Below are 22,728 nucleotides of genomic sequence, written 5' to 3' on the forward strand. Positions count from 1 at the left end.
CCTTCCCCTGTTAATAAGGGGATTTGGGAAAATCAAAGCTTCAAAAGTATTTCCAGAAGCAGCAAGCCCTATGGTACTGTGGATTGACAAATCTGAATATACTGGCAAAATGCTTTTACAAATGTCTGTTTTTACTCCTTTCTTAGTTGCAGAAGGAGAATTAATCATCTTGGTTTACCATTACAATGACCGTCTATGTTGCCTTGCTCATCTTTTCATTGATTCAGAGAAACTTTATTCAATTCTGACTGCCCAGAACACAGAGCAGCTGCTTCTCTGCCTCAGATATCAACATATAGGATAATTTGCTTCTTTGACTAGGTCAGTTCAAGACTACTCTAATCACATGTATGTCTCCTTTTAGACAAGCTAGATGCAGACTACATCAAGCGGTATCTGGGTGACTTGACGCCAATGCAGGAGAGCTGCCTCATTCGACTGAGACAGTGGCTCCAGGAAACACACAAGGGCAAAGTAAGTTACTGTTGGTCTCTTGTGGCTCTGTCTCAGAATGTGTGATATGCAAAGTGAACCTGATGAAACATCAGGCCACACCTCCTGTGGCTAATTGTTCCTGTTAAATGGCCCTATGTGATCAGAGTACATAAATTAAGTCTGTACAGTGGCAATAAAGTTCACTGTGACTGTCCAGCTGACGTGCTTCAATGATTAGCGTGACTGCCTCTCAGAATGTCAATAAACCAGCACAGGGGAATAACATCAGTTTTAGAAGTCTGCCCTGTTCTAGAATAACCTTATTTTCATATTTGTTTGTTTTGGCCAAACATCGTATTCTCAAATCTACTGAAGGGCAGTACTGAAAGGGAAGTGATGTGGCCAGTTAAATCTTGATAGCTAGGCTCGGGGTTTTCCAGTGGCTTGTGATTTGCATGTATGTCTCAGCTTCCTTCTAGTTAGCAAGGAAATACAGTCTGTGTTTTGTCTCTAGATTTATTTCAATTGGACTGACTTAGTATGGTCATACAGATGTAAACAATTACATGAGAGTTCATGAAACTTTTATATCCCACATACGAAGGTAGCTGTGGTACCTGACAGGGCTCATGTTTTTGTTGCAAACAAAGACTGATTTGCTTGAGTTAAGTTCCAGTGTTACATACCATTCTCTTGCATTGGTGCAGGGCTGCACATTTTTCAGCTTCTGTTGTTTCCGTTCTGTTCTTTTGTTCTTGTTTCAAACCTTGCCTACAAAATTGAGTCTGTTTTTTTAATAGATCCCAAAGGATGAGCACATTTTAAGGTTCCTGCGTGCCCGGGACTTCAACATTGATAAAGCAAGAGAGATCCTTTGCCAGTCTCTGACGTGGCGTAAGCAGCACCAGGTAGACTATATTCTAGACACCTGGAACCCTCCTCAAGTACTCCAAGATTACTATGCAGGAGGCTGGCATCACCATGACAAAGGTATGCTCTATAAGGTGGATACTGAACAGCCTTTTTTTTATGTTCTGAATTAAAGGTGATAGCTGTCCTTCTGCTAACTAGAGGTGACTGGAAAGATGGTTAGACCTTCTCAGTTATGTGCTAAATGCATTTAAATTGATGTTGCCAGCTCCTTAGTTGGTGGAGGCAGACTTCTAGGTCCTAATCTTTTTGACTAATAGTGACATATTTAAGTCTCTAAAGAGCTCTGCTTCGCTAGTAGCTTAAAGTTATTAATTGCACTTCTGTAGTGCTCCGAGATGCTTAGAAGGGTGTTATGCAAATGCTGAGTATTCTCTTTCAGCGATTAAAAGATGTTTGTAAATAAGTGTATCTTTCTAATCAACTTATTTCTGATGTTGTATAAGTCTGCTGATGGCATAAATGAATACTTATTTGGCATTACAATCAGCTTAATAATGAGAAGTGGGATGTTGCAAAAACATCAAATAGAGTAGGTTTATTTAAGAAGGGAAGAAGCTTTGGCTGAATTCCCTTTGTATGGTGAGCCATGGTCAGATCCTTAAAACATGGACGACTTTGTCTGACACGCTCTCCTATCCCTCCGCTTGCTTTATCGCGCACTGATCTTGTTGCTAATACATACCCAGAAATTAAATGTTTTGGAATTTGTTGCTTGAGGCAAGCTGGATCCTTTAGATAAGGAAATGATCTCTTACTGTGAGCGATCTGTGTTCTGATTTATTTTTTTCCTCACTAGGCACCATTGTTTGTGCTAACTCTTCCTGTTAGAAGAAGCATGTGAAGCAGGACAGGAAGCTGTCAGCAGTAGTGGCCAGGAGACAGGGAGGACACAGCAGAAGTTTAATCACTGTAGAGCTGAAGAGCTTGAGTGGCTCTCCCCTGCTGCTTTGAGTTTGGTGGATCTCAAACTGAGAAAATGGAAAATGAGAATATGCTTGTAAAGATCGTAGGGGGAAAAAAACCTGTGAATAAGTTCTCCCTTTCTGTCAGTTCCTTGTCCTTACTTTGCAAAGACTTCCTTTCTCATAGCATGTACCTGGGTCCTGCCAGTGAGTAGAAAGGTACAGAATGCATCAAAGTGTGGTTTAATGTTTTTCTGAGAAATTCTTCAGTTCTGTGGTGAACATCATGCCTCACTCCCTTCCCCTCCAGTTCCTTTGGTCTCTTTTGCAGCACGCCCACAAGTAAAGCATGGGTTTGTCAATAATGGAAACAGAATTTCAAAACTGAGCAATTCTCTATAATTTAAAACTTTAGTGCCAGGTTCTTTTTTTAAACCCTCTCTTCTAGTATTGCTCCTTTCCTCCTACATGTGCTAAATGTGCCAAACTTAAGCTAGCTGAATTCTGCATAGCTTTTAGCACTAAAGGCAGCAGTGATTATGAAGTGCGTTGTCTAAATGAGCTATTAGCACAAAAGAATAAGAGTTATTTTGCTTGTAATTAGCACAGTTTTCTATACATCTGAGTGGTTTTTATTTTGACAGGAATGCTTCAGTCAAATGTTTTTAAATCAGAAAGCTCTAATAGTGATAATACAGCACAGTTGAGACTTTCCTTCACGTGTAAACTATTAGTCTGGTTTTGGATGCGTGTGCATCTGTGAGGGAGGGAGACCTGCTATGAGTTTAATAGCACTTTTTGTTTAGTGTTTCAAAAGTTAAACAGTACATTCCAAGATAACTGTGTGCTGATGTTAAAATAACATTTTCTTTTAGACCACCTGATAAAATACAAAATAGTGTGAAATTTCATGGGGGTAGTGTCTTCACTAAGTGAAGAACTTGCCTTGACTCTGCAGTTGTGGTGTGGGGTTTTGGGTTTGTCTGGGTTTTGGGGTTTTTTTAATAGCCTATCTTGGCAGTTTCTTTCTGTGTGTCCCAAAGGACTTAATGATAATTTGATACCTCTTCTTGCAGTTGTTGGAAAGTGTAAACAGACAACAGGACTTCAGGGATATTTTTATGTAGAAAGCTCTTCCCTTCTCAATTTTGTGTCCTAGTGTATTCAGCTTTATAAGTGGGTAATTATTTAGCTTGTGTACCAGAATAGATGGAGCAAAGCTTAAAAAACACATCACAGCATTGGGAGGAAGATGGAAGCTGTTTCAGACAACTAGGTCCTATTACGAAGAGCCAAAAATGCAAGCTTTGATTCTCTGCAGTTGTTAAGCTTAATTAATGCCTTTGTATCCTGGACAGTATCAGGATGCCTCAGTCTGCAGGAAGATGACTATGAAATGGCAAGGCTTTGCATGCAGAGGGTCCATCCGAAGCTGATCTCTGGAACAGAGTCTGTTCTCCCCAGGCTTAACCTGCATAAGGGAGGCTGTGTGCCAGTTCCGCATAATATGTAATGACATAGCTGAAAGGTGTGACTCCAGCAAATGCTGCAGAAAGCCAGTCTCTGGGTTAACGCTTTGTTTCATTAATTGCAGAACTCAGCGTAGCCACTTTTCCAAAAAGGTTGCTGTCACTGATCCAGAGCAGTATTGCATCATCTATGATAGAAAGCTTACAGCCTTCATCACAACTCTTCAGTTACAGGAAAAACTAGTCCATTAGTTTATCTTAGCTGTCCTGGAAGTTAATTATAGTCCTGTGTCTTTAATTGTGTATGCAAAGATCTTGTGCATACCAGTGTACTCACTGGAAGTCCTTTGAACTTTCCTTGCAGATAGGAGAACTATGCAGTTCATTACAGACAATCTTTTGGTGGTGTTGGACAGGGTAAAGTTTATATTGCCACCTGCTCCAAGTTTTCCCTCTTCTAGCTGTACCACAGTTTGAACTGACTGTGGTTTGTTTCCATTTGAATTTTTAGCATAAAACTAGCTCACTCAAATTGTCTATCGCTGTAAAAATAAGGGATATATTTGTTCTCATTTTTCAGATGGTCGCCCGCTGTACGTGCTGAGGTTGGGACAGATGGATACCAAAGGCTTAGTGCGAGCTCTTGGGGAAGAGGCCTTGCTTCGATACGTAAGTATTTTTGGAGCCAGCAAGTTGCTAACAATGTGATATTTTCATTTAGAAATTTCCTCCTCTGCCAGAACGTTCATCACATTGGATATTTTGATGTACTCTCTGGCCGTCTGTTTTTGGTTTGAATACATCTGAAAGCTCCTGGTAGCTGATCTTCTGCATTCTTTCCAACTGCAAACTGATGGCGGAAAGGCGTAGTTCTTGGCAGCTCCTATAGTTATTGGTTAGCATTTTCACAGATTCTGCTGCAGTTTGTGCAGTGCTTCAAACTTAAGTCTCTGCATTTTTACAGAAGAGAAAATGCCATGCTCAGATCTTGTCAAGCCTGTATTCCAAGGACAAGAAAAAATTATTTTTAAAGAAAAAGTACTTGCCTGTAATTTTGCCTTCTCTAAAGGCATCACTCAGACTGTGTTATTGTGGAGCTGCTCAGTTTCCAAGCAGAAAGCTGGCAGAATTCCATTTTTTTGATTCCTAGTAATGACAGTTATAGCCATAGTAACCACGAGAAGCAGGGGCTGGATTTTACTTTTTCCTCTTTCAGTGGCATTTTCAGGCACATACTGAATTTTGTTTGTCCTAGTTCTGTTTCAAGGTTACTTTCTATGACTTAAAAAGGGGCTTGAATTTTTGAGTAAATAGGAAATTAGTGCTTAAAGAGGCAGAAGTGTAGGAAGACTTCTTGTCTGTATCACTCCTGGGTCTCAGTTTTCCAGAGGATCTTGTTTACATTTTACTGCTTTTATGGAGAGGCATATTTATTTTTTTATGAGATCAACCAATGAGGTAAACGTAGTGATTTCTAGTTCATTCTTTGGAAGAAAGCTTATGCTAGTTTGACTTGTAGTTTTAATTAGCCTTCAGATACAAACTTTTTTTCTTTATCCCATATACTGAGTTTTAGACTGTCTTCTCTAAATGACATGTCTCGTACAGGTTCTTTCTATAAACGAAGAAGGACTGAGGCGATGTGAGGAGAACACGAAAGTATTTGGCAGGCCAATAAGGTAAAATACAAGAAGTGGATCTGCTTTTTGGGAATTACCTGTTTTCACAGTGTGCGTGGGGGAGCACGAGGCAATGTGATGCTGCTGAGCTCAATTTATTAAAGGAAACAAGTGAAGGGTAGGCTCCATGTTTCTTGAGCACAGTTATGGTTAACTGAGACCTGCCGCAATTACTGCTAGAGTCAGTCTGCATGGTCAAGCCTGAGGAGAGCACAGCACCTGCTCCGGTGGTCTTGGTGTCGTGCTCGTAATGTTTCTACATGGGGGATGTTCTGCTTCGACTCAATGTTGATGTCTGCAAAGCAATGCAACCCAACTCCCATCTCTGTTTCTGGGAGATGTTATAGACAGATGTTGATACAGGCTGCCAAAAAAATCAGGCCATGATAATAGCATGGATAACCTGTCCAGTTGTTTCAGGTACTGTTTTCATGCCGCTTGTTCATCCATAGTCCATACCAAGGCTTGTTACACTCAGCTCTTGTTTGCATTCTCCATTTATTATATGTGGTTACTCAACTCCTGAGGTCAGGTCACAAGGCTCCTGTGAAACCTGGGGTCTAGTGACTTCGTGTAAAGTTTAGCCAACAATGGTTTGCTATCCTGTCTTTATAGGGATCGCTTATGAAAGTGTTAACTGCAAAATGGATTTAAGGGTGTGGAATGAATGCAGAACTGGCCCTGAAAAGAAATAGTGTTTCTTGGACTCTTTTCAATTTCTGACTCCTTCCCTTAATCTGTAAGGGTTCAGGGATGCATGGTATCTCTGCTTATCTTTTCCCTGTTAAGGAACTTGCTGTCCTAGCTTTCAGTGGGAGGTCAAATCCAAGAGATAGGTCTCCTGTGTGTAACTATGAAATTGTGCTACCTACTGGATCTGCATTTGTAGAAGTAATCCTAAAGGACTACATGTTAAACATTTAAAGTGAAACAAAGAAGTGTTTGCTGTTTCATAGAAGCCTTATGCATAATTTCATGGATGCTAGCTGGTTCAGCACAGCTGTAAATCTTGAATTCATGCCCAGGGCGAGACCTGAACTTGGAAAGTAACTACAGCATGTGCTGAAGCTCAGTATTCATTATTAAGAACATATCTCTTCCTACAGAAAAAGCTTCCCTCCCTGAGAGCTGACAGCAGAATTAGCTTGGATGTATAATGGCACTGTTACTGGACTGTATTAGTAGGAAGTCCACACCATGAATGTTACATTGCTTCGTAGCAGCAGTGTGGCCACTTAATTGATTTCCCAGTAAAAGCGGTGGTTTAACATTAGAGCTGGCTGTTGACAGGATCTTTTTTGGCTTCATATTAACCTTCACCCAGAGTCTGAAGTGTCTGTGGGAGGATGCATGCGATGTGCAAAGCAATCGTTGCACGTACTCTGTAACTGTGCTTGGCCCACTCTAAGACATTTCTAAGGATCTTAAATTCCAGTGTCTACAGGTAGCCCAAAGCAAGGAGGTAAAATAGAAGAAATCAAAGCATGCCGTGGGGTCCACACATTTTAGGACATTGCACACTTGCACAAGGAGAATTTTGATGCCATTGAGATTTTTCTTTTTCTTTTTTGTCTTTCTCAAATCCAGCTCTTGGACCTGTCTAGTAGACCTAGAAGGCTTGAACATGCGTCATTTATGGAGACCTGGTGTCAAAGCATTGCTAAGAATTATTGAGGTGGTCGAAGCTAATTACCCCGAGACTTTGGGTCGTCTTCTTATCCTACGAGCACCTCGAGTATTCCCAGTTCTTTGGACACTGGTATGTTTGTAATTCAAGGTATTCCTCAGCTCTCAGTGTGCTGCTAAATACTTGTAGTCTGTGAAAGCACTTTAAAGATCAGGCTTTATAAGCAGGAAATGTTACCATTTGGAAACATCTCTTTTACAGGATTCCTGGAATGGATTAAAAAACCACTACCTAAGAAATTGCTTACATAGTTGGTTAATTTAGCTTCTTTATAGTGTGAACTTAGTGTAACAAGGATGGTAATGCTTAATGCGATCAAACTGATTTCTTCGAAATAGACTCGAGGAAAAATGTGGGAGCCTGATCTATTCTGTTTTTCTTTGTAGGTTAGTCCGTTCATTGATGACAACACTAGAAAGAAATTCCTTATTTATGCTGGAAATGACTACCAGGGTCCTGGGGGACTGCTGGATTACATCGATAAAGAAATTATCCCTGATTTTCTTGGTGGAGAGTGCATGGTATGAATATAAACTAGTGCATATAGCAACTTATTTGTAGGGTTTTTTTATTCCCCTACTCCTCCAAACAAAGAAGCCTAGAAGTGCAGAATGATTGCTAGTGTAGTTTGGAATCCTACGATGTAGGATTCCAGGCTTAGTGTTTTCTTCTGGATCCACTCTAAAAAGAGAAATACAATACTTCTTTACCATGAATATCAAATAACTTATCAAAGTAGCCAGGCATGGTTAAAAGCCATAGCCTGTGTTAACTGTCAAGTTCAAGCAGATGTGGTAGCAGAGCACTGAGCAAGAGCTGTCACCATCAGCTGATCGGAAGAGTCTGAGTCACCTGAAAGAACTGATACCATAGGGAGCCCAAGGAAGTATGTGGCACATCTGCTAGCAGGGCTTAACAGCCAGCCAGGTCTCCTAGTGTGATGTGCACGTTGACCACAACAAACAAAAAAATTGTTTTACTGCAATTTCTCAGGCCCTTGTCGTGTGCCTTAATAGCTGTTTTCTGCCTAGACTGTGGGTGTCCATTGAATTTGTAATTTTAACATCTCAGGCATGCTGTAAGGTTTGTTTTCTCTGTAATGGTTTTGACAACACAGGCTCACTGGTGTGACTGAGGTGTAGGAGTGCGACTCAGGCGTTTTCTGGAGCCTCCATCACAGTGAAACATGATAAATTTTTTTTCTGAACTCAGCTGTGTTAAAATATAATTTCAGGCTTCCTTTTTAAGTCAATATACACTTTCTAGATTAATTTCTGCATCATTCTTGAAAATTCATCTACGTCTGTTCAAATACAGTCTCAAATTACAATGAAGTACTGTTAGACATGGCAGAGTAGAGCATGTGTTTATCACCAGTGGGCTGCTTTTTGCTGCAGCAGTACCTTTCAGTGGGGAGAGAGTTTGTGCTATCTGATTTGGAGCTTGAGAAGCTGGCGGAATCCACTGCTTAAGTAATCAAAAGCCAGTGTTACCAGAAAGCAGATTGCTACAATACTTCCTGCCGGTCACAGACAATGATAAAGTCTCTTTCTGTTCCTCTTTACTTCTGGATATTTGAACAAAAATGACTTCTCAAAGAAGTCCTTTCAATTCTCTATTGTAATTCAGTTATCGAACACTTCTGCTGCCCCAGACACTCCTATGGAACATATTCATGATCAGGTAGTTGGATAACTTCATTATTAGAGACTTCATAAAAAAAGCAGCTTATTTAGGGAAGTTGTGTAATGGGTTTCAGTACTGAGCTGTCAAGACAGTTGTAACTTGAAAACTGTTACCTTCCTGACTATGATATCCTTTTACCTGTTTGGAAACTTATTGTATCTCCCCACCATCCTTCGTCCTTAAATTTAGCTACCCCAGTTCTTTCAGGTCTCTGTAAGCTGTATTTTTTTAGACTGAGTCGCTATAGCCACTTTCCTCAGGCTTCTTAAGTGGCTCACATCTTTCTTCAGTATAGGGCAGTATGAGTGATAACTATAGCACCTGCACAGTCATTTTCTGTGGTGGCTGTGTATATACAAGATCTGTTCCTCTGGTGTCTAGTTCTGCAAGCTCACCCAAACCAGATCATTGTAAAATAAATTTATATATGTATGATGTACAAGCTATAAAATTACTTTCAAACTCTGTTCATATCTGAAGGGTACTTGCTGAATGTGAGGTTTTTGTTTCTGATGCTAGCAGGCAGAGAGCGTGACAGGGTGTGGATATCCAGAGGGGATACTTTTTAATGGCTGTTTGTGCTTTTAGTGTGAAGTACCAGAGGGTGGGCTGGTTCCTAAGTCCCTCTACCGGACAGCAGAAGAGTTGGAAAATGAAGACATAAAGCTTTGGACTGAAACAATCTACCAGTCTGCAAGTGTCTTCAAAGGATCTCCGCATGAGGTACGGTTGCAGCCTACCCTTCTCTTCTTTCTTCTCAACCCTCTGCTCTGGACTCTGATTTCTTGGACTGAAAATAGTTTAGAACTCGATTATTTAGTTGCCATGCTTCCACCTTGTTCTTCTGTAGTTCTGGTGCATAACGATGCTTTAGTAGTTGAAGTTTGTGATCATTCCTGGTATCATCTTGTTGCCCTTTAGAGAATATCACTGTTTTTCATTCTATTCAAAGCCATGTCCTTCTAAGCAAAGACAAACAATATTCTCAGAAGCTACTTGAGAGCTTCTGAAAGTCACGTGTTAAAATAAAGACACTCCATCAGGAGAGAATTTCTATCTACAATGCCTTTTTAATAGTCAAAACTAAGCCCGGCACAAAAAGGTCTGTTCTTTATCATCTTTTCTGGTAGGAGTTTCTTTAGTGAGCAAATTGCTATTGTCTAATAGGACTCTTCTGTCTCAGGTTCTCATTCAGATTGTGGATGCCTCCTCTGTGATCACATGGGATTTTGACGTGTGCAAGGGTGACATCGTTTTTAACATCTTTCATTCCAAAAGAGCCCCGCAGCCTCCTAAAAAGGACTCTCTGGGAGCTCACAGTATTACATCTCCTGGTGGGAACAACGTCCAGTTGATAGACAAAGTCTGGCAGTTGGGGCGTGATTACAGTATGGTGGAGTCTCCCCTTATCTGCAAAGAAGGAGAGAGTGTGCAGGTAAGGCTGCCGAATCCTCGTGTGGGAGCAGATGGAGGTTAGCTCCAAAACTAGATGTTCTAATTCACAATTGTTATTGATGACTGAGTGGTGATTCAGCTCCGGACTGTCTGCTTGCTTTTGGCCGACATTTCAGCTTATGTTCCTAGCTGCATGCTGCAGGGAATGGGGATAGTATTTACATGGGATCTGCTGTGTGGGGAGGTGGTCCCTGTGGCCAAGGTTCCTGGAGTGTTTTTTCAATGGCATTTGCAGCCTATCCTTTAATTACCAAGTTTGATATTACATGCAGCATGTTTACAATCACACTCTGCCACTGCTATTCCTTTTGATTTGAAATTAGTCAAACAGCTTTTGAAAAAGGAGCTCCTTAAGTCAGCTACTTAGAAGTGTTAAACTGGAAATACGGGCAGTGACCTCTTGAACTGCACTTTCTCTTTCTGTGAGGCAGGAGTCTTGACTGCTCTTTTCAGTCTCAAAGGACAGCTGTTAATGAAAATAAATGGAAAAATGGATATTGTTTTAAACAAGACCTTTGTCCTTTCAGTATATTTAAATCCTAACCCCTTCACACTGTCAAAAAGCAGGAGGATAAGCTGGCATTCTGTCTCTTATAAGCATGCTGTGTGGGGAGAGTTCACTAGCACTGCCAGTTGGCAGAGGAGCTGAACTATTGGCATTGGGGAAAAAAATCTGGGCATGTAGGCAGTTCTTCTAAGCTTGGAAAAGAAATTTTAAGCCTACAAATCTTTTTGTGTTAAAGTTAATTTTCCATTTTTGCTGCGGCTGCTTCCAGGGATCACATGTGACCAGGTGGCCTGGCTTCTATATTCTCCAGTGGAAATTTCATAGCATGCCTGCCTGTGCTGCAACCAACCTGCCTCGTGTGGATGATGTATTAGCATCTCTACAGGTCTCCTCTCACAAATGTAAAGTGATGTACTATACAGAAGTAATAGGATCTGAAGATTTCAGGTACGTCTGGCCAAGGTTCATGAAGGTCAGCCAATGTCAAGCCTTTCTGATAGTTTAGATGATCAAGCCAGTGTCCAGTTCACTTAAATACAAGTAAATTGTGAGGACTTGTGTTTTCTTAGGCCTCAAAAAACACCCAAACAAAAAAAAAAAAATTCAACCAGTACTGGCACTGGGGGCAACTATTATATAAAAGGGGTTAATTAGTTATCTCATTGCCATCATCATTGGTCACTTTGCTCCGCTTGGAAAGCGTTGTGTGAGCTGTTGGGCTTGGCAGGTTGTCACGTAGAAACGGGTGCAACTCAAAATGGAATTGAGTCAGTTCGGTTGCCTGCCAGGTGATACACCTGACTGAAACTAGTTCTCAGTCTCTTGGAACAGCATTTGTTTTTGCAAAGTGTTCACTGTCCTCATTACCTTATGTGGTGAGGCAGAAAAGCTTTTGTGTATCTGCACAAAACTGTTAATTGCTTTTTATTCAGTGTGCAAATACAATATCGGTACATAGCAGAAATCAAAATCTCTGTGTGTTCTGAAGCTTAAGGCCACTTCATTTTCTATTGCAGGGGATCTATGACCAGTCTTGAATCAAGCCACAGTGGATTCTCCCAGCTCAGTGCTGCCACCACCTCTTCTAGCCAGTCCCATTCCAGCTCCATGATTTCCAGGTAGTGCCACAACAGACAAATGGATGAGATGGCTGGACCCTCGCCTGTGGCAGCTGACTGCAATACAGCATATTCAACTGGCAATTGAGCAAAAAAAACCCCACCCCACAAAAGCCTTTTATAGATAGTAAAGTAGCTGTTTGAATTTTAAACTTAGTGGTTTTGGTTCTTGTTAGATCCAACAGCTTGTCTCTTAACTTTAACCCTTTTTCCTAACTCAGCCATAAATATTTTTGCAAGCATGCTTGCACAAATCCTAACTCTAAACACAAGGGCTCTTATTGAAAGGGAAAATAACCAGTGCATCAGTTAAGAATATTTTTTTTTTAACTGTGTAAATGTTAAATAGTAAAAAAGAGGAAAAAAAACCCTACCAAAAATGCTCTGTAGTTCATTAGAGATCAACTGCAAGTCTCCTGTCAGGACATTCCTTGCCATCTTAAGAAATCCCCTGTGATCTTCCAGTGCTGCAAACTGTTCTCCCATTGCCTCTAAGTGATGTCCGAGACAAAGAAAAGCAGTTGCTGGATACTTGACTTTGTGAGTCCACTTTTTTCAAAGCATGCCCACAGAGCTGTGGCCAGGCTGTAAACACTAATAACTTTTGTATGAGCACATTTTTTGGGGAATTTGAGCTCTGGGTCTTGATGGGTTAAAGCAATTCATTCTTTCCTTGGATTTGCGCTTGAAGCACTGCGGAGAGAGAGGCAGAGAGCAGGCTCTCCCTCACTGTGTCGTGCTGGACTGATCCAGAATTGGCCTGAGGATTTGTTCCCAGCTCTGTGCTGAAGCTTCATTCCACTTCCTTAGTACGCTCCATGTGAATTGATTTTACTGAGACTCTGTTCTTACCAGGAATTTATGCAGAGCTTAAGCTTGCTTCTTAAATCAGTCTGAAGGAGGTATGGCTTATCCTTCCTGTGCACTTTTCAATCCCTCTTGCCTCCTATCCTTCCCTGTGTGTGTCAAAAATAGCGTGCTTTAGTTCTGAGCAGCAGAAGCTTTGATGTAGACAGGGAGCACAGGGACCTCCACTGGAAGTGATGCAGTAGAAGATGCTCTAGCAGTGCCTGCTCTCGACCATTTTCACTATTGCTACTGCCAGTGGTGAACTGCCAGTTTGGATATTGTCCCTATTCTACGCAGGCCCAAGCAATCCTACTTGAACTCTTTTTCTTGAAGTCCGTTCAGGCATTCTTCATCTTTGAGCCCTCTCCCACACACAGCAAAAGGCACAACAGACTCAAGTGCCGAGCAAAGGGCTGTCAGCAGACAACTACAGACCAGGCTGGCAGTGGAGCAGAGAAGATTTCAGCCTGAAATGCAGCAGGATTTGCATAGTTAGACCCTGCTTGGTTTTTCCTTGCCCTCTTAGAGCTAAACTAGCCATTCAGGCAGAAGGAGCTACTGCGCTGGCTGCAGTCCCTGCTGGAAAGCTGGACAGGCTCTGTTCAGTCTTGGGAAGGGTTGTTCCTGCTGTGGGTAAGTGGCAGAGGAGCTGGTGGAGGTCTCACACTTTCAAAGCAGGACTCACTTAAGATACTGGATGCCCTGCCTGAGGAAAGCTGGTTCTGAACTCAGTATAAATCTTTTTTATGATGCAAAGCTTGTGCGAGGTAGCTTATACTAACCTCTAACTAGGAGCACCTCCTCCTGCGGGCCAGTTCTGGCTGTGGAATGTGGCGGACAGCTGACAAGTATTTTAGTAACAGATTTAGAGGATTTGAGGGGCCACTTTCCTTAAACTGAACCAAGCTAGCCAATTTTGTCTTTTTTGGACTTAGGAATTGAAGATGGAGGTTAGACTGGCATTTAGGCTGCAAAAGTGTGCTGTTGTGTGAGACAGGCCACCGCTTCGGTGTCAAGCAGCTCCCCACGCAGCGCCTGCCCAGCAGACAGCCACGCGCTGCAGCTCTTGGGCTGCTCGTCTCAGCTGTCTGCTGAGGAGGGACACAGCTTGCTGAAGAGGTGGTTTGATTCTTGACATGACTGGCATTCCCAGGCACAGGGAGCTGGTGCAGCAGGAACACAGTGAGCTTAGCTTAATGACACTCGGGGCTCTCTGCAAATGCCACTTTCTATTTACCAGGCTGTAAGGGTTGAAGATGGTCCCCTTTTTTCTTTCTCTCTCTCTCTCTCTCTCTCAGATGGCGATTTTGCTGACAACTGTAAAGAAACTGCTTCATTCAACACTCCACATCTGTCCAGAGGTGTCTGGCTTTGTAGACCTTTTTGAGTTGCAGTCACTTTTCAAGTCTGAAGATCCATATTTTGTTTTTTCACTTGAGCTGGCTCAAAAGTGGCACTTAGGGTTTTTCCTGCTGTTAACACATCTTCTAGAGCTCAAAGCACATGACAGCACAGACAGCTTGGGGAGATAAAATTCCAGAAAAACAATAGTTAATCCTCCTCTAAGCAAAGTGCTGTGGCAATATGACTTGATCACTGCAGTCTGACTAATTAATTTCCCATACCCTGGTCTTTCTTTGTGTGATATTACTGCTGCTCTTCCTTCTCTCAGCCAATGACTCTTCTGTTGGCTTTTTTTCCTATTCTCAGTGTCCTCCTGCACTTTCCCGTCTGTACTCATGAACTGCATATCAAATTCTGTAAATGTTTTGTATACATAATACCTCATTCTTGGTAATAAAATACAGATAGTCTTTAAAAGATTTTTTTATCGTTATCAATAAATGTGAACTGTTTGGAAAAAAGGATCAGCATCTTTATTTCATTTACCTGATTCAAGGCTTCCAGGTTATTTTATCCAAGGAATTCCAAGTCTGCCAGAGCTGTTATGGGGGGTGCAGGAGGTGCTTCAGCTCTGCCATGTGGAGAAGTTCCAGCAAAGCGGTCTGGGTGAGTACAAACCCCAGCAGGTACAAGGTGTGAGGAAATGTGGGTTTAGGGAAAACGGCCTCTGTCACATAACGAAATCCTATTTTCCCCCCAGTACACGCACGCAGGTTTCTTTACTAGTCTGCAAATACACAAAAGGAACAGAATACTGTGCTGAAAAAGTCTTCAGGTAGCCCTAAAAAGAAAACAGTTGCTTTTATGGATTATATGATGACTTTATACTCCTTTATCACAGTTTGAAAGGGAGTTCCAACCTCAGCAGTTCAGCTGATGGCAGCAGCCTCCCTGGTGGAGGGAAGTGTGTGTGTTATCCAACAGGCTTGCTCGGGCAAGCTTAGCACAGCATGGGAACAGATAAATGTCTCTCGCGCCCCTGTGCAGGCTGAGGTGTGGCTGGCCACCTGAACTGTTTTCTTTTGCACCTGCTTATTTCTTTTCACCCAGTGGCCGTGCCACAGGCTTTCTGGCAGAATAAATGTTGGACTGTATCCCTTGGCTGAGCACGTAGTGTTTTGGGAAAACCCTGGTCTGAGTGCAGGTACGGCTGTCTGAGCAGTGAACTGCCCCTAAATCCCAGTCCTCCCAGTCTTCCCAGTCCCCGAGCTCTGCAGGCCTTGCCTGGGTGAGCATGGTGAGAGCTGCTCTGCTCCCTGGCACATTTGGCTTTGGTGGATGCAGCTGTTGTGAGGGTTGAGGTTTTTTAACTGAAGGTACAATAATATTTTCTCTTGTTTAAGAATAAACACACTGATCTGTGGAGCTGCCCATACAGTGGGATTGATGCCTCCTGCTTCCAGGGGTGAGCCAGCAGTACGGTGTGGAGGAGATGGGCTGATGCCTTCTTGGATGGGAGGTGGAGACAATCATGTTTGGGGAATTAGAATTTTTTTTTTTTTTAGTAAAAGTAGACAAAGCTTTAGCTATTTTTAAAACAGGAGCCGATAAATGTCAGGCTGTGGTTTTTCTAACCCCGTGGAACTAGAGCAGTGGCTGAAACATCCATTTATGGTTGGTCTTTCAGATTTTATCCAAGCTGTAAAGTTTCTAAAATGAGAATCTTTAACTATGGTTGTGGAGGTCTGTCAGCAAGACCAGATGGCTGCCTGACCTACTTCAAGTTTTAACATGTGGCCAATGTTTTCATGCCAGTGCATAATTATAATGGACCGACTTACTGCTGCTCTGGATGTTACTAAATACAAAAGCCCTTGAAAAGAGATGGTGTGAGAAGGCAGCTTTGGCTGTTGAGCTGGGCTGTGCCTGGGGAGGCAGTGGAAAGCTGCCTTTCCCGGCCACTGCTCCTCTTGCGATGGCAGTTTAAACAGCCTCAAACCTCGTTTGAGCTGAGCAGGTGATAATGGTGCGGGCAGGGGCTGCTCTGCCATGCTGCTCCCCTTGGAAAAGCATTCATCCAGTTGCACCGTGTATTTTAGTTTTGGGGCTTTGGGGTGGATTTTTTTGAGACAAAGCAAAATTCCTGGAAGAAATTTCCCCTGCCCTTTCCCACCTGCCTCCCCTGCCAGCCCTCCCTGCTCCTGCAAAGCCGAGGGCTCCCTGTTCTCCAGGTGTGAGACCCCTTTCTCATTTCTCATTTGTAAATCTAGCTTGCAAACGAGCCTGTAAATTCTCAGTGACCCAAGGCAAAGGATCCAGAACTGCCCTCTCAAGTTCTCCCCGTGCATCCCTCGTGCTGGAGCAGGGGCTGGCGCTGACTCTCTGTCCAGCACCGCTGCCCACGGGAGCAGCCAGGACCGTTGGCTCTTCCCATCGCTTTGCGGGCAGGCTAATCCTGCTGCTTGGTGCGTACAGATGAGTTAAAATGAAGATGGAAGAAAGACTTTGATCCCTGATAGCACCCAGATGGTGCAGGATGCATGCAGAGCAATCGCTTCCGTGTCGGAGCTGAGCCGCGCGTACCTGGTGTGTGCCAGGGCCAGCCGGGCACCCTCCTGCACCCCGGCTGCTTTGCTCCAAGCTCCCGGGGGCTGCACGGTGCCGGCAGCTTTGGAGGAAGGTGTAAGGCCGGTGCAGCGCGCAGCAACTGCGAAAGCTGCTTAATGCCTCTGGGAGAGAAAAACCCTGAAGTGTTAGGTTTTGGCTGTCCTTCAGAGGTCATTAATATCCAGCATAACTCAGGCTCTAAAAAAAAAAAAAAAAAAAAAAAAAAAAATGCCATCTCCTTTTTTTTGGGAAGGGGGAGGAGATACCTTTTATTTTGCTAACTCATGCTGTTGTAAGGAGTTTGGATGCTGGGAAGTAAAAGGTCATGATTTTTTAGTCGTCGTTTTGCTTTCATTCCATCCCCTATGACCGCTGCTGAATTCATCCCGTGATGCTAAGCCGTGGCACTCTGCAGGCACGGGCCGGAGGGGAGCAGGAAGGGACCCTGGTTCTGTGGCTGGTGTCGGGTCTGATTCAGCCCTTCCCCTGCACACGTGGGGGCTGTGGAAACAGGGGCTAACGCAGACCCGCTGCACGGACCAGAAAAGTCCCCGAGGACACTGGGGAGAGGCAGAGCTGAGCTTCCCCCAACCCTCTTCCTGGCCCTATAAACAAATAAATAAATCTCACACTTTTCATGGAGCCTTCCCTTGCTGTGTGGGGTGACCTGAACGGGGCAATCGAACCACGCTGCTCCTTCCCTGGGCTGTGCAACCCGAGGGGAGTCCTGGTTCCAAAGTAAGCCGAGGAAGGTCAGGCTTGGGATGCTGCTGTGACCCAGCGCTGCCCCACACCTCGGGGTTGTGTTTTAAATTTTTTAAAAAAGGAAAAGGGAAGAAGAAGGAGAAAGGAAAAGGAGTTAACGTGTCATATACAGTCCGTCCTGCCACTACTGAGCACCAAAAGCGCACGGGGCAGCCCCAGCCACCAGCTGTTTCACCTGTAGCCCAGGTGTACGCGTACTCGCTTCTAGTTGCATTTTTGCGCAGGAAACATCCAACTGGCTGTTGAAGGCCAAGCGCGGGATGGGACCCAGCGCAGCCCCGGACACCCCCCACAACGGAGCCGCGTGCGGGAAGAGCCGTGGCCCAGCCCGGGGCAGGCAGCTCTTGCGTGCCGGATCCGAGACCCAGCACCGCGTGGTGTCTGTGGCTCAGCAGGATGTCACCCCCCGGCCTGCTGTCCCACCCTGACCCTCGGACCCCCCATCGGGGTTACCGGTCCCCAGGGCTGCAGGGGAGGAGCAGGATGATGAGCTGAGCCCAAGCGTGACGCTGAGCCGGTGCCTGGGGGAGCCCAGCTTTGCACGGAGCCTCCGTACCCCGAAAAACCCCATCCGGCACTGTTGGGGGGGGGGCACAAGGTGTTAAGGCACAAACCCGACCAGCCCCAGCCCCGGCACAGCAAACCCACGTGCCGGGGGAGAAACCCACGCGTGGGGCAGGGCGGGCTGGGGGGGCTGTGCCGCTGTCCCGGGGGGGGGTGTGGGGGGGCACAGAACTCGGGGTGCCGCAGCACAGCCGGTCCCTGGCACAAACCCCGCTAGATGGTGCCAGCGGCCCACGCACGGCCCACGGTGACTCGTGTCCCGGCTGCCCGGGGCTCGGCGTGGGGCTGGGGCCGTCCTGCACGGCGGTCCGCTCCGGGCTCTGCTGCCCCACCAGCAACCCCAAGGCACTGGTCCGTACTGGGAGGGCTGAAAACAGGGCGGGCGTCCCCCGTGTAACCCCTCAGGCACAGGGGGAGCGTTTCGCAGGGAGCAGCCGCCTGGCTGGTCCCCGGCCCCGCAGGGCTGGGACATCACAGCCCCGTCCTCACCCAGCGCGCCGTGCCCTGCACAAGCCCCGAACCGCCTGGCCTGCGATGAAGGGATGCTCAAGTGGCCTTCAAGCATCAGCGTGTCTTTTGTTTTGCTCTCCTGCTCCTAGGGATCTTCCAAAACGGTCATCATTTCACAAGACTACTGCGAAAGTCAGTCAGCACTGGAGAAAACCCTCAAGGAACTAGTGGGAGAAATCTTGCAGAAGTGGAAAAATATTCTGCTTATTGCTGTAGCCCCAGTAAGAATTGGCCCATGAACTGCAACGGGCTGGAACCAGCCACTGAAGTTTAATTAAGCACACCAGGGAAAGGGGGATGGAAAGAGGAGGAACAGCAGAGTGAAAAAGATGGGAACTGAAAACACCACATTGCTCCTCACAAAAGGATCATAAACCAACCCAGAGTGGGTATTGGCCAGGGCCACCACACCGTGTTTGTAGCAAAACTTCATGTCCCTGAGCATCGCTTCACCTGGGGCTTCGGGGACACAGGTGAGAGCTGGGCAGGGAACGGGGTCCCCAGCAGGAGCCATCATAGACCCTCCGCAGCTCTCCAGGGCCACCTGCTCTGTCTCCAGCAGCGGTCACAAGTTGAAAAGGGCAAGAACAAGGTAAAAAGCATAAAATCCCTCCTCTGAGCCTCTCTGTGCTTGTGTGCATTCACACCCACAACACGTCCCCCCAGCAAGGCGCTGGGCCCCTCCCGGGGCACCCCTCAATGCCTCCTTCAGTCACTTATCCCCCTGCCATCCTCCATGGGAGCCGGCACCTCCAGCGGGCTGGATTCTGCAAATCGGAATTTGACGTAAATAGGGAAATCCAGGCTTTTGCCCATTCCCATGGTAAAGAAAGCACAGAGAGAGAGAAATGCATGAAGGGGAGTGAATGAATAAAGCCCAGGCAGCCGAGAACTGGGAGATGCTGACAGCGGGGCTCTCTTTGGCACGTGCATTTTGGTAGTCCCAATAATAACATGACCGCGTGGTCCTTGTCCCTCCTTGTCCTACTTGGGCTGATCAGAAAAGGGGGAGAAAGCAGGAGGGAAGAAAGAGGAGGGTCAGGCAGGGGAAAGCTGGGTCCCAGAACACCCCCTTTTTAAGCATTAAAATAAATAATTGTACACACATCAGGATCAGCCCTGAAGACATTAATTAGCACTCTTGCCAATAAATTCATTTCTACACTTTATAGCAAGCAAAGCTGTTTAGCAGAGGATGACCAGCCCGTGCCAAGTGATTCTGGTTGAGTGTGGCTGCTGAACCGCGCGCCCCTCGGCTGGTGCCGCCTGGTGACACATCGTTATCGGCAATAAAGCAGCCTCTGATCGGGGCCGGGTGTCTGGTTATTCTCAGCCCCGTGGCAGGAGCAGACACCGCTGGCACGAGGCCGGGCAGTTCGGATGTGCTCGTGTCCGCTCCGGTGCAAGACTGGGGCAGGCAGCAAACAGTGTCCTGGGATGAAATGGATGGATTCAGCCCAGACTTGGTGGAAAAGAGCCCCAACCACCCTGTCCCGGGGTGAGCTGCCTCCTGGGCTCCTGGGGGCTGCCTGGGCTGTGCACCTTCCTCTCGGCATCGCTCCACCCCGTAGCGTTGACCTGCTGGGACCCCTTCCCCATCGCTTCTGCATCTGGTAGGGGGGAGCTCAGCTTGGAGGGACCCTCTGGGAAAGGGCTGCACCCTTGGCAACCCATCGCGGGGCGGGGGGGAGGGGGGCACCGACTGTCCTCTCCAAAATGCACCAAGTACTTTGGGGATGGACACCCCCCCCCCCCCCCCCCCCCCCGGCAGGACTGGGGGGGTCCCACGCCAATGTGCCCAGCAGCAGCCACGCACAGATGTGCTCACGGGTGGGAGCAGGCAGGCACTGGCCCCTCTCCCTTTCGGGCTCCTCTGGCTCCCCACACACATCGTGGGGGCCTTGGGGATGTGCCCACACAGTATGGTACCACACTGGGTTTCAGTCTTGGGTTAGTCCTGCCCTTCCTAAGGCAAGGATGCGACAGACCTGCGCAGCCATGCTGCTGCAGCCGTGCTCCACTTCATTAGCTTGTGCGCGCAAGTTGTCCCCCCAAAAAAGCCTTAAAGGAACAGCAAAACCAAATTTTTCTCAAATATTTTTCCCTTTGCATAATTGTTTGTATTCTTATAATATACTGCCTTTTGTTGGAGGTGTTAAAATAACAGCAAAGGGGCTGGAGGACTCTCAGGACCAAAATGAGTTTGCCAGAGCAGGGAGGCAGGACTTGCTCCTCTCCCCACGGCTGGCGCCAGCACTGCCAGGTCCTGGCCAGGGGCTTTACCAGTCCTGGGGAGCGACGGGCAGCTCAGCGCAGCCCCCCCTTGAAGCGTCTGCCACCCCCTCCGTCCGGCTGGAGCGGCCAAACAGTGCCAGCTTCTCTGACCGTGGCCCCACTCAAACCTCAGAGCCCATCTGCCGCGGTGGCAGAGGACACGCGCTGCTGTAAATACAGACGGTTAATTGATTGCTCTTGCTCCAGCGGATTTCCCTGAACTCCCTCATCGGCGGGTGATGGATCTGTTTCATAACAGCTCCCAGAAACCTTCTCCCATCACGGCTTGTGCCAGCAGAGCATCGCTGGGCTGCCTTCCGTCCTGGCTGTGCGGTGTAGCCCCTGCCTTGCTGCAGTTTGCATGTGAAAGCCAGCAGCTCGCTGGCACGGGGGGACGAGGGCTGCCCAGGAGGGCCAGGGACACGTGAGGATGAGGTTTCTAGACCAGGCTGTGGTGATGCTGCTTGGCCACCAGCATCAGCCCGACCCCACGCTGCCCACCCTGGGCTCAGCACCCCACGTGGAGCCGACACAGCTGGGGTGAGTGGCCCTGCAGGACCACAGCACCCATTGCCACCCCACACCAAACCCAAGCAAAACAGCCAGAAGATTTTTTTTTTCTTACCAGACACGGGGCAGCGGGGGGTGAAAGCTCCTGGGGCAGCTCTGGCCCTAGAGAGGGGCCAGCTGCAGGTGGGGTCCCCTCGGGGGAGCCACCTCCACAGCGTTTTCCCTAACAAACCCCTGTTTTCCTGAGCAAGGGAAGGGCCCATCTCTCCATCAGCCCATTTCATCAGCCCCTCCGCAGCAGTCTCGCCAAGGAGCTGCCTGCCCTCCCCTTCGTTTCCGAAGATGAAACAGGACACACTCGCATGACAACATTGATGCCCTGAGCCAGCTCTGGGCAGCCACAGACATGGTTGTTTATTTGTCCTTCACAAGAATTTAACAAGAAAAGAAGCAGGAAAGGATCGTGTGAGCTCTGCCCGGGGAGGGTTGGAGTGGGGACAGCTGCCTGGCACTGGCGGGAAGATGTCACCCCACCGCCAGCATCCGCAGGCAGGGACACCGAGCCCCTCCAGCCCAGCCAGTAACACTCCTTGCTCACCCTACAGCAGCCCAGCGTGCCGCAGGCAGCGGGGCAGAGCTGCCCTGGGCAGGACAACCCTGCAGGCAGCGGGCAGAGCTGCCAGCCCTGTCCCACCGCCCTGCTGCAGCCACCCCCGGGCCCCACGGGACCCTCAGCGTCCGAGGAGCGCGGGAGCAGGCATTGCTCCTTGGGCGGGCCAGGGGCTCCAGCTCGGGTTTGCACCATCCTCCTCCTCGCCGCAGCTCAGGGTTTGGGCTGTGCAGAGCTCCCCAGTGCCCGCTGGCCTGCAGCAGCTGCAGTGAGCAAGTCTCTTTGAAGCTATTTAATGCTCTGCTGTGTGGCACAGAGCAGTACGCCCATTCTCTGCTCGCCCCTCTGGCTCTGTCCCGAGCCCTAGATGCTGCTGAAAGGAACTGCGAAGAACTGAGAAGGAGGAGGAATGGCAAATCCCGTCCCCTGGGACAAGGGGACCTCTCCAGAGCTAAGCAGCAGCTTTCCTCCCCGCCTGGGACGAGGCAGGATCTCACCAAGTGGCAGCTGGTGCTGCTGCCCAGGACTCCTGCAGAGCAGCGGCAGGTTGGAGCCGGAGCATCCCAGCCCACGGGCACAGCCCGGCTGGTGGCCCCGCGGCCGGCAGCCAGGGAGAGCAGCGGGTGCCATGCAGACCTGTCCCACTCTGGGACCAGTGCGGCCATGGGGAGCACTGGTGTGAAGGCAGATGTACCAGACTGGCACTGTGGCCGTTGTCCTGCAGGACTCCCCCCCCCCCCCCAGCAGTTACGTCCCCTGAGGGACCTGGAGAAGTGTCACCACCCTGTGCAAGCAGATATTCCAAACCCCACTGAAACACGGG

At 47.2% G+C, this 22,728-nt stretch overlaps 1 protein-coding gene across 3 annotated transcripts in view; it reads left to right on the forward strand.

The window, feature by feature from the left end:
* The window catches only part of SEC14L1 (SEC14 like lipid binding 1), a 43,465-nt gene extending 28,879 nt beyond the window's left edge, over positions 1 to 14,586 (forward strand). For all 3 annotated transcript variants that reach the window (XM_075770938.1, XM_075770940.1, XM_075770939.1), the window contains 10 exons: positions 365 to 474; positions 1,236 to 1,425; positions 4,320 to 4,408; positions 5,348 to 5,418; positions 7,006 to 7,177; positions 7,492 to 7,626; positions 9,380 to 9,514; positions 9,975 to 10,226; positions 11,023 to 11,201; positions 11,771 to 14,586. In XM_075770938.1, the coding sequence (XP_075627053.1) occupies positions 365 to 474; positions 1,236 to 1,425; positions 4,320 to 4,408; positions 5,348 to 5,418; positions 7,006 to 7,177; positions 7,492 to 7,626; positions 9,380 to 9,514; positions 9,975 to 10,226; positions 11,023 to 11,201; positions 11,771 to 11,876 (1,439 nt within the window). In that variant the 3' untranslated portion in view covers positions 11,877 to 14,586. The remainder of the gene's footprint in view (positions 1 to 364; positions 475 to 1,235; positions 1,426 to 4,319; positions 4,409 to 5,347; positions 5,419 to 7,005; positions 7,178 to 7,491; positions 7,627 to 9,379; positions 9,515 to 9,974; positions 10,227 to 11,022; positions 11,202 to 11,770) is intronic.
* The last annotated feature ends 8,142 nt before the right edge of the window (positions 14,587 to 22,728 follow it).

Source organism: Balearica regulorum, chromosome 18, assembly GCF_011004875.1.
Source record: "Balearica regulorum gibbericeps isolate bBalReg1 chromosome 18, bBalReg1.pri, whole genome shotgun sequence".
NCBI lineage: Eukaryota > Metazoa > Chordata > Aves > Gruiformes > Gruidae > Balearica > Balearica regulorum.